General features: G+C 44.0%; 1 protein-coding gene across 5 annotated transcripts in view; it reads left to right on the top strand.

Moving 5' to 3' along the window:
• Positions 1 to 253: 253 nt before the first annotated feature.
• The window catches only part of KDM6A (lysine demethylase 6A), a 104,693-nt gene continuing 89,889 nt past the window's right edge, over positions 254 to 15,057 (top strand). For all 5 annotated transcript variants that reach the window (XM_018565803.1, XM_018565802.1, XM_018565799.1 and 2 more), the window contains exons 1-2: positions 254 to 478; positions 706 to 769. In XM_018565803.1, coding sequence (XP_018421305.1) covers positions 315 to 478; positions 706 to 769 — 228 coding nt within the window. In that variant the 5' untranslated portion in view covers positions 254 to 314. The remainder of the gene's footprint in view (positions 479 to 705; positions 770 to 15,057) is intronic.

Raw genomic sequence — 15,057 nt, 5'->3', positions numbered from 1 at the left:
GTGTGCGCGCGCGCCGGAGCAGCTTTACTTTACGTGTTGAGTGTGACTCTACGTCAGGCTGGAAGCACTATGTAAAACTACACAGAAAAGCACAGTGTAAACAAGACATTAGAGAGCGCGGCCGTGCGTGTGCTCCAGCATGAGGCGCCCCGGTGTCTGTAGTTAAGGCTAGTTCCCTGGGGTATGTGGAGATAGTCCGGGAGGAGGGGGGAGTGAGCCCCACAATAAGGCGGTGTGTTTACACGCCCGGGCATTTGTGCTGTCCCCCCGCTGGAGTGCCGCCGCCGTGTGACTGCCAGTGACGCTGCGTTTCCATGAAATCGTGCGGAGTGTCGCTCTCCGCCGCAGCTGTGCTCTCCGCTGCTGCCTCCCTCGGTGATGAGGAAAAGAAAATGGCGGCGGGAAAAGCGAGCGAGAGCGAAGAGGACTTCCCTAACCTGACAGCGGACGAGCGAGAAGCCTTGGCCGGGCTCGACAGGTTGGGCCCCCCCTCTCCTACTTTCATTCCACTCTCCTGCTCCCCTAAACCTGCTCTGACCCGTCCTGTCCTCCCCTGTTCCCCTCCGCTTCCCCCCCGGCCCTCTGTGCATTTCATGGACGTGTGTGTGTGTCTTGTCTGCTGCCGGCCATTGGTGCTGATTGTGATTTCTGTTGCTCTCTCTTCCCCTCTCCTGTCTGGCCCGGGATGTGTTGGCCCCGCTGCAGCCGACTCTATGGATTTTTAAGGCTTCATGAAGATGGCGCCAGAACGAAGGCCTTGCTTTCCAAGGTAAGCTGACAAGAGGGAGGAGGGCAGCTTGTATATTCATAGGAAAAGTGCCGATCTGCTGGCTTCCTGACTTGTGTTCACACGTGTGTGCTGTGCGGACGTGGATCCATTGTACCATGGGGCCCTGGACTCCTTTCACATCATGGGGCCATCATGCATGGGGCTCAGTGGACGTTTGTGTTTTCCTTCTCGTATGATGGGGGCACATAATGTGGAAACAATGCTTCCACCTACAGGGAGGGTGTACATTGTGGAGGGCTGTTTGCTGATCACTTCTTAAAGACTTGCAAAGCTGAGAAAGATTAGTGCAGAGTGTAAAGAGCAGAACTTTATTAGGAACCCCAGTGGGTTGGTATCCAGGTCATGGGTCTTGCAACTCGACTGGTGCTGTCTTCAGGTTATGGGCCCCTTGCCATCTCTCATAGGGGGGTGGGGACAGATAATGTGGAAACAATGCTTCCACATATAGGGAATGTGTGCACATGTGGAGGATTGTAGTAGAGCTTTACTAAGAGCAGTACAAAGGCCATTGCTGATCACCTGATGCAAATCTCAAATGGACTATATGGAGCTCTGTACAGGACTTTATTAGTAACCCCAGTGGGCCTCAGGCTGTCTCCAGCGCGTGGGCACCGGAATTGGGCCGGGGTGCGGTCTACAGTGCGTGGGTGCCAGATTTGGCCTGGGGGGGGTCTCCACTTCATAACCCTTTATTTAATGTATAAGTGTCAGTAGTTGACAGATATGTTTTGCTTCTCATATGCTGGGGGCAGTTGGTGTGAAAACAATACTTCCATGTACAGGGAATATGTGCATATTAAGGAAGATTGTAAAGTAGAGCTTTATGGTTTGCTGGTCACCTTTTTTTTCAAAGCGGAAATACAATAAGAGTCTATGAAGAACAGAACTTTTCAGTCATGGTCCCTTGCCATCATGCATAATGGTCAGCGTGGATAGACGTCTGCGTTTGGATTCTGGCATGGGTCAATGTAATATTTCTGCAGGGTTTAGAACTTTGGAGTCTTATTTAGCAGTATACTTATTGTACATTACTGGAACCTTGATGGCAGAAATATGGAAGCAATACTTCCAAGGAAGGGTTGTCTGCTTTTGTATTAAGTATACTTTGTCAGAGGTAGCAAACCTCCTGCCCTCCAGCTGTGGTGAAACTACAAATCCCATGATGCATCTCTTCGGGAGTCATGTCTGTGGCTGTGAGAATCTTGCAATGCCTCAGCTGGCGGGACGGAGGTTTGCTACCCCTGCTTTAAGTAAACTATTATTATTAAGGATTTATCTAGTGCCAGCCGTTTCTGCACTGCTATACTAACTAAAGGGAGACATTACAGTTACTTTACAACACATGAAGATTAGGAGGGCCCTGTAGTACAATGAAGAGCACCGAAGTGCAGAAATCTATTAGCATCTCTATGGGCCCCTGATTGCTTCCAGTTTATGGGCCCCCTGCCATCATGCAGAAGGGTCAGTGTGGACAGACTTCCTTCTCTCTGACATGGCCCTGTGGGTTTGCAGCACAGTGTTTATACTGAGGTATTCTCTTTGCAAATGACCAATACCATGATGGCAGATAACATGGAACCCATACTTCCATGGACTGGGATGTGCTTATATATTGTGTATGATCACATGATGATAATAAAGAAGACCTTTACTGAGTGCACTATGAAGGCCACCATTGCTGATCACCTTTTGGTAAGTCTAAAGACTTGTAAAGTTGAAATTGATTTATTATGAAGTGCAGAACTTCATTAGCCCGCATGGGTCCCCTGGAGTCGGGGGGCTTCTGGCAGCTGCCACTTCTGCTCTTGTCATCTTGTGTTGTGTATTGCTAGGCCATGCTCTGTCCATTGACACGGCTCACATGGGTTCCTTACTGCTTGCAGAGTCAGTGTCATTTATCCCAAATCTTCTACATAACTGATCTGTTATTTCACGCTATGAAAACTACCCCACTTTATGTTGATGTGTTTTCCAGCCTTTATCACTGGTATGACACAGGTGCCAAAGGGTGGTGAGGTGGCTATGTTCTGTGTATTCGGATGGGTGATCTTGTAGCTTTCATGTTTGTTGCAGGTTTGGGTGTCTTTTATCCTAATCATTGGAAGTGATCTCTATAATTTCACTCTATGAGAAAAAGCTCTTGTTTATGTTGTGTTTGATACTTTGCCAGTGCTATGACATGGGGTAAGGTGGTAGTACATGTGTTGTGTCCCTTGACATTACTCAGGTGGGATGGTAGATGTTACAGGCTGGGTGCCTTTCAACTAGTCATCAGTGTTGGAAGTCCATATGAGAAGTATCCGTTGTTTATGTCCGTTGTTTATGTTGACGTGTATGGGTCTGTACAATGCTTTGTCAGTGCTGTGACACCGGGGTGTATGTGGCCCTGTGTGTGTGTTTTTGTTCTCTGTCGGCCTGTGTGGAATGGTATAAAAACAATACGTCAGGAGCAGGCATGCTGGGTGTGCGGGCTGTAGGGGAAGCATTGTAGATGGCCAGCATGGCCCCTGGACGGGGCATCACTGTGCTAGACTCGTACGATTCTTCTACACACACTGATCTGCCCGGATCGCACATTGCTCAGATCCTGGCAGATCGGCGTGGTCAGAGGGTGGAGTAAAACTTGTGCTGTGGGTGATTTTTGGGTGCCAGTGTAGCAGTTCGGGGAATGATAGGGTGGGGGTTGGGTGCTGGTGGAAATTTGTGAGCGCCGCCGCTGCAGCTCAATGGCCGCTTTATCATCATCCTCTTGTATTTCTGTTGCGTCAAAGTTGTGTTCGGGTCTCAGTCGGGATCGCTCATCCCCTCTGTCATTTAGTTTTTAAGTAATGGCTGCTCCTCCCGGCCCAAGATGGCGGGACAGGGAACGGAGAAGAGGGGAGGGGAAAAAAAGAGAAAGGAGTCACCAACAATATATTGACTGTGGATTTACAATGATGCCAAATGAGACATGCAGTAAGGAAAGGCATTCGGAGCTCCCGATGTGTGCCTCGCACAATGAGGGGGCTCATACCGGCCGGCTGGCTGTCTTTTGTCGCTCGCTTCCGATGTTTGCACTGCTTGTAATGCCGATCAACCTGTAGCTGCTTCTGCTGAGTGTATGGGTGACATAGTTAGACAAAGACCGGGACAAAGCTGACAGCTCTGCTGTATACATATGTCCGGTGTGTTGCCGGGCTCAGTGCAGACATCCTCCTCTGCTGTGTGCCATAAAGTCTCGGAGTTTAACATTTTCCTGGCTGCATGTCGGCAGTCATGAGAAACACACAGCAATTGAGCACACCATCCTTACCTGCCATGGCTGATAGCTAAACCTTTTTTTTACACTTGTGATGCTTTAAACACAGTTCTCCTGTTTGTGGAATTGCTTTTTGAGTTTACAATAAAGCCTATTGTTTACATATTGCTTCCCAACTCATCTCTGTGATTTGGAGAGCAATGGCAGTGTTTAGATGACTACTGTACAGGGGGCTGCAGTCTTATTCCTTGCATAGAATCTGTAACTGGTAAAATAGTGTCTTAGTCCCCATTCACACCCGAGCATAGCAGGAATGTGTGTCGCTGCGCATTTGTTTGCCATGCGTCTTCATTGATTTCAATGGGTTCCTGTACATGCGACAAACGTGGAAATATAATGCATGTAGCAAAATCTGTGACATGTTCTGCATATATTCTGCGTCTTCCCAGCCGCGTTTGGGGGTAATGCCACGGCAAGCATGTTTTGCATTTTTGATGCATTTTGCAAATGCATGTCAAAGCATGCTATTTTGTGTACGTTGGGCGCACGTTCAGGAAACGCTAAGGTGTGAATGGGGATTTTTAAGTCATTCTTTAATTTTTTAACTATTAACCTCAGTATGGCTTCCACAATTGTTTTAGATGAAACTGGTTTTATCCTAATTTTCGATCATTACAGTATTCTGCTTTTCTATTTGTTAAAAACACATTTGTAATCTTATGCTAATAAAATCTATCAAATGTACAATGTTTCAATTGTCGGCTTTGCTTCCTAATCAAAAGGAACATAATAAAGTGTCTATTTCATGTATACCCTTTAACATTTTAAAGCCCTAAATTTGCCGGTGGGACAATGCTAATGTCTGTAGTGGTCTGTTAAGCCAGTTTAGCCATGTTGGAGAAGTGCTGTGACTGGGCATGCTGAGATAAAACCAGAGACGGCCTCATGATGTAACTGGAGAGGAACATGCAGCGCATTGAAGTGTAGGAGAGGTTGTATGTGATTGTGACAGCAGTGTGGTGCAGAGAATGCCAATAGATATTTTTCCAATACATATGAATTTTTGTTTAAACATATATCATTTTGTAGAGTGTGGGGGAAGCAGTTTAGTAATGTTAGCAAGTGGGAATACCTAACTCTTGATTATAATTACACCCGAGTTGTGCAATTCCCAGTTGCCATTACCATTTGAAAAAAACTTTGGCAACTGGATCAGCAGTACCACTTGAGGCCGGGCCTCGGTGGCCTTGTGGGAAATCCGGGCCTGCGTGCCAGCCGATGTGGCCTCGCGTGCCAAGCCGGGCACGCGTGCCGGGGGTTGCCGACCCCTGGTCTATAGTGACAAGCCTATGTTTCCCATTCATGTACATTGCACACAATGTCACTAGGTGCTGCTGTAATCTGCTTCCTCTGCTCTTGTCTGAACTCTAATGCTGGAGCTGCTCACTGGACTAACCCTAGAGACGTCAAAGGCAATGGCAGCAAGGTGAGAGTGACTTGTGCAGGTCCCTGGTCACCAGGCCTGTCCTCGTGTGGAAACGGTGGTCACCTCTGTCTGGCTTGTCTCGTTCCTTCTGCTCCATATGTACCAATTTCTCCCGTCATCATTATCACCCTCCGGCCCATGAATGTGATCTGTTGTGGGCCTGTTTAAGCTTTAATGGCCTGTTCACATTGGGTGCGTTGAGCTGCACTCATTAGTTTTGACTAACTGTAAAGTAAAAAAAAAAAGTAACAATGTTTCGCACCACTCCTACATGCAATGCACACCAGCGGGCGCTTATGTTGCAGAGCATAACCTGCTCCTGTTGGTGTGAAACGAGCTTAATTACATATGTTTCGGCTATGTACTGTATATGGTCATATGCACGTTCTGTAGTGCTGGCTCCTAGTTCTGAGGGTGATTTGTCCAGAACACTATACACTTATTTTAGGTTTCATTTCTAATTGATTGTGGCATAGCCTAATACTGCTTGCATGCATGTTATCTGTGCCTTTGGAAAGAGTTCTTAAAACCACTGTCAAATTTTTTTTTGGGGTTTTGCCACCCACGTCCCATTGGGTAGATTTGTTCCTTAGTTCCTGTCAGGTGAGGGGGGGTCCTCTTAGCTGTCATGGTGTCCCCATTGGAAGATGTCCCCTTTATTCCTGTATTTTGTACTTTTTTCTTTCACATTGAGTAGCAATAACTGTGGTCTGCAGGACTAAAGATTGATTAACAGGGACACAAATGGCAAGAATAAAACAAAACGGGCTGTAACACCTCAATACTCTATGCAAACAAATGTGGCCTTAAATACACTTTAAATGTATATTTCCGTAGGGCCCATGTATGACATTTTTGATAGATGGAAGAACGCGTACACAAAAGACATTTAAAACGTTATCGGGTTGGCCAGAGGTTATTTTCTGGTGCTGCCATGTTATAAATGCAGAATTGTCGTACACCTTTTGAAAAAGTCAAATTAAAGTCCTGCTAGTTCTTATACTTGGTGGTTTCCATTCTGGGAGACATCAAATTGATTTCTGTGCATCTAAAGTTCAATGTGAGGAAGCCTGTTCAAGGACAAAACGCAGTGGTGGAAGCAGGAGTGGTAGGAAACTACAAAAAGGTATCCTCTGCTTCACTGCAAGAAAACCAATACTAAGCGTGGAGGCTCCCAATGTTGTCGTCTTTTGAAATTGCTAGTTTTCTGGCTGTCAAGTTCAATCTTAGCCTTTTCTACTGCCCAGTATATAGATCAGAAGTTTTAAGTGACACTAAACTCGGGAGTTGAATCTTACAAGTACCTTGACTATTAACAAAAATGTACCTTTTATTTGTGTATCACTCGGCTATAAAAGTTATCTTTATTCTAAAAAAAACAGAAGATTGAGTTGTAGCTGGCACTCATAGATGACACTAAACTTAAAGTGACATTAAACCCTCAGATTTTTTTAACATAAAACAATACTGTAATGTGTGCCTTACTGTAGTCCATGGTAGTTTCCCTTCTCTTTGCTGCTCTTTTAAAATCCCCATGTCTTCTCATGATTGGGGAGAACTTCCCTTTGCAGCTGAGTGCCTCTTCCTGTAGAGCTGGCTCAGGTTGCAAACGTACACACAGACACCATATATCCATTCCTGAGAGAAGGCAGTCTGCTGCAAAACAGAAGTTCTCCCCAAGCACGAGAACAGATGCGGATTTAAAAGGAAGAGCAGCAAAGAGAAGGGATACTATCATGGATTACAGTATTGTTTTATGTTAAAAAATCTGAGGATTTAATGTCACTTTAAAGTGTTATTAAACCTTCAGTTTTTTGTTTTTTTATTTGTTTGAATTGGAGGCCCACAATGATAAAAATTCTGCATTATTTTGTTTAAAAATGTTCAATTCCTCACTCCCTAGTGGGTCACCACATCGCTGTCCCTCATCCCCTCCCCCTGCATGGGTGCTTCCACACAGCTTCCGGAAACCACGCCCCCTGCACAGTCACACTTTGACTAATGGCTCCTTTGACCTCAGCAACCCCCCCCCCAACTAGGAAGTTCGGGAGAACTGAAGATGGCTTCAGGACTGGCAAAACTTTGCCAGCGTTCCGCTCCACTGCAAACACAAAAAATAGGTCTTGCCATAGAAAAGGTGTTCTCTGAATGAGGAGCAGGAGAGGGCTATCAACAGTATGGCTTGTAGGTATGAGAGCCGCAGCTCTCAGTTGCAGTGGCCGATTTTTATAGTACACAGCAGCGTTGCAGCCATAGGATAAGCATCATTGAAGGGAACTTCTTTGTACAAACAGAAGAGGAGGAAGCCATAACATCATAAAATTAATCGGACACCATATGAAGGCAGGGCTTATTGGATCTGTCCCTCTGCAGCACCTGCAGAACTGAATATGCATAGTGCAGTGCTTGGTACCTGAGAGCCTATCTTGGCGTTTTCATATTTTGGTAGTATGGGAGAGCAAATGACCATGGTTTATACAATACCAGCTCTAAGTCTGTATTTCCATACAGGTAATTTGTGAGGCTTTGTGGGCACAGCAGGGCGATGGAAACTAAAAACTACACTATATTCAGGAAGTGTATGTCTACATTCTGTGCTAAAGTTTGGTACTCTTAAAGTGGCCCTTTACCCACTTTAAGAGTACCAAACTAAAAATCACATCAGTAAGCAGCTCTGCATGCTGATTTAAAATCTTAAATTCATTAATTTTCTTTAAATTTACTTGCAAAGAGTTCTTCAACTTCCTGGTCCGGTTCTGGCATAAATGATGTAATGTACCAAAGTGTTGCATCCTGGGAAGGTTACATCAGCAGTGCATTTCTGGAAAATCTCATCTGTAATTTCATGAGATCTCAGGGACAGGCATTTTCCTCTCCTAAGATGTGCATGGTCACATGTCTAGTCACATGTGCCAGAGTTCCAGGAAATAAAGGGAAAGCTAGTAATATGCCCTTAGTTAACATGTCGCAGGTGCGAGCGTTTCTGTTCCAAGGCCATCAATATAGAAGGGGCACGTGAATCCTTGTGTTGAAGCTCCAAGGCGTTGATCTCATCCAATAAGGATACAAGTTCTGCAGCTCGAATTTTCTTTAAGCGAGACGCGTGAGAGATAAGTATTCCTCTGAGAAGGCATTTAAGGGCTTCCCACTTAATTGGGGGAGACGTGTCATCCGACGCATGTGTATCAATAAAGATAGAGATGGTAGATTTAACAGCTTCCACCATGATGGGATCACGGAGAAGAGTCTCATTGAGGCGCCACGTAAATGATCGGGGAGGTTGATCAGGAAAGTGGAGGGACATAGAAACGGGGTAATGATCTGACCAAACCTATGAGTCAATAGAAGCTCGGGGGTCCCAAGAGAGGAGATGAGACACCAAAAAGTAGTCTATACGACTATGTGAGCAGTGAGGGAAAGAATAAAAAGTATAATCCCGTACCGAGGGGTGTAATATCCTCCACACATCTACCAACTGTAACCGATGTAAAAAAGATTTGAGACGATTCAGTTGCGTAAGCGGAGCAGTGGACCGTCCAGAAGAAGTGTCCAAACGAGGGTCAAGTGGGAAGTTAAGGTCGCCGCCAAGTACTATAAATCCTTCAGCAAATGTCTCCAGCCGGTGGAGCATTGTGAGAAAGGCAGGAAGTGGAGATTGATTAGGTAAGTAGACGTTTGCAAATGTAAACAAAAAGGAAGTTAACTGCACCAGGGCCAAGTACACTAAGTGCCATGAAACGGGCCTAGCCCAACTAGCCACAATATATAATAAAAAAGTCTTATGGTCCAGCACCAATTTAAAGAAACCGGTATACACAAAAGTGTTTCAAAGTTGCAACTGTTTTGGGCTAATTCACGTGCTCTCCAGGCAGAAACACATCTACTAACTAAATTGGATGATCAAATATATGTATATGAACCAGAAAATGAATAATAAAGTTCTTCTAATTAACAGGTATATACACCAGTAATCAATCTGGGAAAACTTGTTAGCAACAGGATAGCACCCACTGTCCAAACATCTCATACATGCTTGAAAATGTAATTTCTACCCAGGAACCTAGAATAAAATATTTGATGTAACATACTATAAAAGTACTAAGGCTGCAATTAATGATTATTTTCATATTCGATTAGTTGGCCGATTTTCTTTTTTCGATGGGATAAAAAAATGTAATCCCTAATTTAAAATGAAATCAATGCGGTGTTACAAACATAAAGTTTACTTCAGAATAATGCTGCATGCACAATTATTTGCAATCGCGCTGCACTGGAACGCAAAGCAATGCAGTACTGTGCTTTCCAGTGCGGGCGATCACGCTTTGGGTAGCCTTTGAAATGAATGGCCCTGCAACGCACCCCCTGCAGCAGATTTTTTCAGGCCGAAAATGACTTTTTCCCCCACCTTTTTATAATTAAAAAAAAAAATTGTATTGTAAGTAAATGGCGCTAGAATAGCTTCAGCCAGGGAATGACAGCTGCCAGTGGCAAGTTTCCGCAGACGGCAGCTGAATTTGGCCATTTCAAATTGCAATAGCCAATACCAGGCTGGCTATTGCAACGGCTTGCTGTGCCCTCCTCCTAGCGTGGAGGAGAGAGCTAAGGGATCCAACCAACTAATGATAATGAGAATAGTTGACAACTATTCTCATTGATCGATTGGTTGCAGCCCTAAAAAAGTACAATATAAACATATACATATGTACAAAACACATACGTGAGTGCAGTATTATCACAAATATGTACAAGGTATTTATACAAAGACTGTCTATAAATAGATCATCACCAGTGACTATAAAAATAAATGCCTGTTCATGTACGAATAGTTTTTGGGTACAAAACACCTTACTAGTGAATTACTGGCGGCTTTTTCCTTGCAGGATCCTATGGCGCCACCCTTGTGTGTGCTAATAAGCTGTGTGTCTCCACAAACACACAGGCACAGCAAGGCAAGTCACTCCCCTCTCTTCCCTTCTCCAATAATGGATAGCTTCTGGAGACTTTGTTGTCCCTTGTGATCTTGTACTGATTAAGAAGTTCAGGGAAGCTGAGCTGAGAGAGTTGGAGCTGTTCAGAAACATGACGACTAAGTTTTTGGGCAAAAATGTAAAGAAATGCTTTGCTAGGCAATGTATTTTTATTTGATCTAGATTCAGTATTGAAACAGTTTGAGAGTTTAATATTACTTTAAAACAAAACTTGTGGCTAGGGGCGTGATGGTTAATGTAGCTTTGCAGCTACAATATGCCCGTGAATGTGGATTGCTGCCATTGCTGGATAGAAAGTTCAGGGAAGCTGAGCAGAGTTGGAGCCAGCTGTTTGCAAACATCTTGACTGTGTTTGGGCAAAAATGTAAATACCTTACTGGACAATTTAATATTTGTTTGACCTGAAATTACTTTCAGGTCAACCATGTGACTCACAGGGATCCTCTTTCCATCTTCTCTGGCGATGGGCAGTCCTCTTTGATGCAGAAAATGGTGTTGGCATTGTTCTCTCCATCATTGTTTAGTGCAGGGCACCATAGTGACACCTATCACATGGTGTTCTCTTTTACTGCAGAACTCTGGGCAAGGAGACCATCATTTATGCATGTCTGTAATTACCTCTGCTTGTCTTCACATCAGTTTTTGTGCCTTGGGAGAACCCTTATTCCTAGGCCGGGCTGTAAAATTGGGCTTTTGCTTGTCTCCCAAGTTAAAGGAGCACTATGGTGTCAGGGCTTTTCCCCATAGTTCTTCTTAGGGTAACGGGAGGACACAAACTAGCATCCTCACGTCACCCTAAGCTCAGTATACCGCGAGCTACAGCTGTGTTCGCTCACCTCCCGATCTACTGAGCCGACCTGTGACAGTCTCATTGTCACAGGTCGGCTAGAACTATGAGGTGAGTGAAAAGCACTCATCTCATAGTTCTCTTTTAAAGTACCTGTGTTCTAGTATCCAAAATCTCCAGCAGCTGCTCCCCACTGTAAAATCATACATTGTATTCTTACTAGCTCAATAATGAGTAGGATGCAAGGTCCTTCCAAAGCACAGAAAAATAGATGCAGTGCCACAATAAAGTCTCTAGATGTTCTATCCTACATAAGGAACGAGTGGACCTCTTTAGTGGTGGGAGTTTCTTGAGAATTACTCATCGCCGTGGTTCTTTTCTAGGCCGTTAACAGACATAAAACAGGGATAGGAAAAAAAAAACAGTTATTACTCTATTATTTGTCATTAAAACATTAGTAACTGCCTTTGGTATGTTTCAACTATTAGTGATGTCTGCATTCTATGTAGTTTGTTGACTTAAGTGAATGTCCTACATGTCATGGCAGTCAGGAGGTAAAAACAAACTTATGGTTGCAATAGCTTGCTCTGAGCACTAAACTCCAGTTTCTTCAATTAATTTAACTCCGTCCATCATTCATCCCCCCCCAAACTGCAAAAGGGTTAGTGCTCATTTTGTTACACATGTGAAAATAAACAAGATGCACTCACCTGATCCTCGGCCCTGTGGCATTGACCGTTCACTTCTCTCCCCTTCTGCCCAGACTGTGGCATGCCCCTTGGCGTTCTCACTAGAGGTGCATCGAAATTAAAGTTTCAAAACCAAAATGTAAAAAAGTCAGACCGAAGCAGAAAATGTTTATTCTAACTTTTTTTTTTATTTTTAACAAATATTTAATTTTTTTTATAAACGTTTTACATTTTATTTTTATTCTTTTATTTTTTACTTTTAGGGGCTTGGGGGAAATATTGGGGGTCTAGACAGACCCCCGATATTTAAAGTAGAAAAAGAGATTGAGGTCACGAAGTCTTCAATCTCTTTTTCTGCAGCCCCTTTTATAAATGAATATGAATTCTCTATATGTTCCTGTTCATACTCATAACATGAGGGCAGAGTATGGTTACTGTAACCACAATTATGAATGAACAGGAGGTGATGTAGCTCACTTCCCATTCATTCATAATTGAAGACAAAGTAAGCCTACTCTGTCCTCAATGTACAAGCACTCAGCGATAACTGAGTTTGTACCGCTCCCCATCCTGACGTGCTGTCACAGGAGGCTGGGCGGGGTGGTGCGGGAGGAGAGCTCAGCCTCCTGTGATGGCACTGGCTGTCTCCGCCCACCCTGCCACTCTCTGATCTGTGACAGGAGGCTGAGCGTTGCAGGGAAGGAGAGACGCCGGCCGCTCACAGCGCTCTCCTTCTGCACCGCTCAGCCTCCTGTGACAGTGTCTATTCTTCCTGCTGGGACAAAGAGCAACGCCCAGCGGGGAGAAGAGAAATCACGGATGCACCGCTATTTCGGCCAAAAAATTGCACTCTCTGCATTTTGCCAGAAGTGCAATTTTTGGCCGATGTATCGGTGCATCCCTAGTTCTCACGTCTAATAGACTTACATTAGACATGATGACGTCACAAGTCTGCCAAAAGCCCAGGAGAGAAGCCAGGTGGGACTGAGGATCAGGTGAATATATTTTAATTTCCGTCCCTAGACCAAAACAAGCATTTAACCCTTGCAGTGCCAGGAAGCCCCACTGCAAGGGTTAATTAAGAATCCTGGAGTTCCTCTTTATGAAATGCTGCAGAATACTTTCATGAGGGGGCTTTGCAACCCACTAGTGCTTAGTAATGAAAAAAACTAAAATGTCTAAAATGAAAAGAAATGACGGGACCCCTACCCTCATGTACTCCCAAACATGCCTGCATCCAGTATGCATATGCATATGCATTTGTAAATACCAATAGCATAACACATATTGAGCATTGTTGTGGGAGGAAAAGTAAAAACCCAAAATGAGCATTTTAGCACGTCCCCGACTACATGTCCCCTAATGCAGCGTGCTCTGTGTTTCCAGTGCGCACGAACATAAACTCACTGTAACCCGCCAGTTCCTCCCTCTTCCCTCCTTTTCACCATACCCGTTCTTTGTGCACTACTGATTCCTCCATGGGAGGGATTTGAGGGAGGAGACTAAGAAGACAGGAGGAATCGGCAGAGGAGACACGAGGGCACTTTGTGCGTTTACACGACTTATTGTAGTTCTCAGCAGGAGCAAGCACCCATAGGGACCATGGAGAAAAAAGTAGCCACCCTCTGGCAGGAAGTTGTGAGACAGCAGAAATAAATAATTTTGAAAAGCACTTAAAGGTGAAGATTTAAAAATTGAGCTCCCTCAATATTGATTACTTGGATAATAGAACTTCATTTTATTTAATGTGTGATTTTAATGTCGCTTTAAATCCTAATTGAGCTTTGAAAATGATGCTGAAAATTGTGGAATTATCTTGAAATCACTTTGTATTCACGCTCCATACAGGTGGGTTTTTAATCTTAGTATCTAGAGCAGCAGAATCCACAAACAGTATAAAAAGCATTCAACAAGCCGCTTTAAAAAAAAAACCCCAAAAACAATGAAAGCATATTTTCGGCTCAATGTAGGACTACTGGAAATGTTACTTTAGCCACCCTTCCAGCATATTACACTCCCTTCCTTTCTAGGCCATATTTTAGTTTTCAGAGCTGTGATAGTTTTAGAATTAATATCATTTTATAGTGTTTTTTATTTAGACAGATCGATCTTTTCGTGGTATTTCATAACCACTATTTGTTTCACTGTATACAGAAAATAAAATTGGAAACGCGCACAGTAACAGCGTGTTTTTTCACACAAGAAAAAGTGAGAGCAAAATGAGCCTTATTATTGATGGTGGCAATAATAGTAAACCCTCAGCATTGGTGCACCACTCTCACGGCCCCACTCTTGCGCAATTGCTGTGCTATTTAATGTTTATCTATGATGGAAAACTGAAACTTTAGAACTATAACACACACCCCCCCCCCTTATTTGTGGCCTATGGCAGTGCTATTTAACCCTCCTCCCATTGGTGGTTAGTGGCAGGGTTTTTCGTCCCTCTTACCTGCTCACATGCCACACACTCTCCTGTTGGTCTCTGAGGATTTTTGGGTGCACATTTACACTGCCACCAGAGTTTCCAGGCTCCTGGGAATGTTGTGACCGCAGTGGTGGGTTTGTTTCCACTTTACATCTGAGCTCTGTTTATCAATTTACTTACTTTACGTGATGAGTGGCGGCTGTGGTATATTTTTATACAGAAATGTGCACACTGAGATTTTTATCTTTCAGCCTGTGAGGCTAAATGAAAGAAAAAACAACAATCTGACAGATGCTTCCATCAGCATGAACGGTTCATTCTCCTGCTGTATCCTTTGTATCCTGACAACAGTACCCGGATACCTGAACAGTGCTTGGGGCTGATTGGCTGCTAGAGCTGTTCGTACAACAATATTGCAACATTTCCCTACGACAAAAGTTGTTTTAACCAATGGCTTTTGTGGAGGGGATTACGCCATCCACAGAATAAATTGGCTGATATTTGATCTGTGTGTACCCAGCTTTACCCTTTAACCACTTCAAGACCAGGTGTTTAGGCCCCCTTCCTGGCCAGGCCATTTTTCAGTATTCAGCACTGCAGTACTTTGACTGACGTTTAATCCGTCATGCAACGCTGTACTGAAATGAATTTGAT

The sequence above is a fragment of the Nanorana parkeri genome, unplaced genomic scaffold (genome assembly GCF_000935625.1).
Source record: "Nanorana parkeri isolate BGI_ZX_2015 unplaced genomic scaffold, ASM93562v1 scaffold888, whole genome shotgun sequence".
In the NCBI taxonomy this organism is placed as follows: Eukaryota; Metazoa; Chordata; class Amphibia; order Anura; family Dicroglossidae; genus Nanorana; species Nanorana parkeri.
Note: the sequence above shows the minus strand (reverse complement) of the source record. Positions and strands in the feature narration are given on the sequence as shown.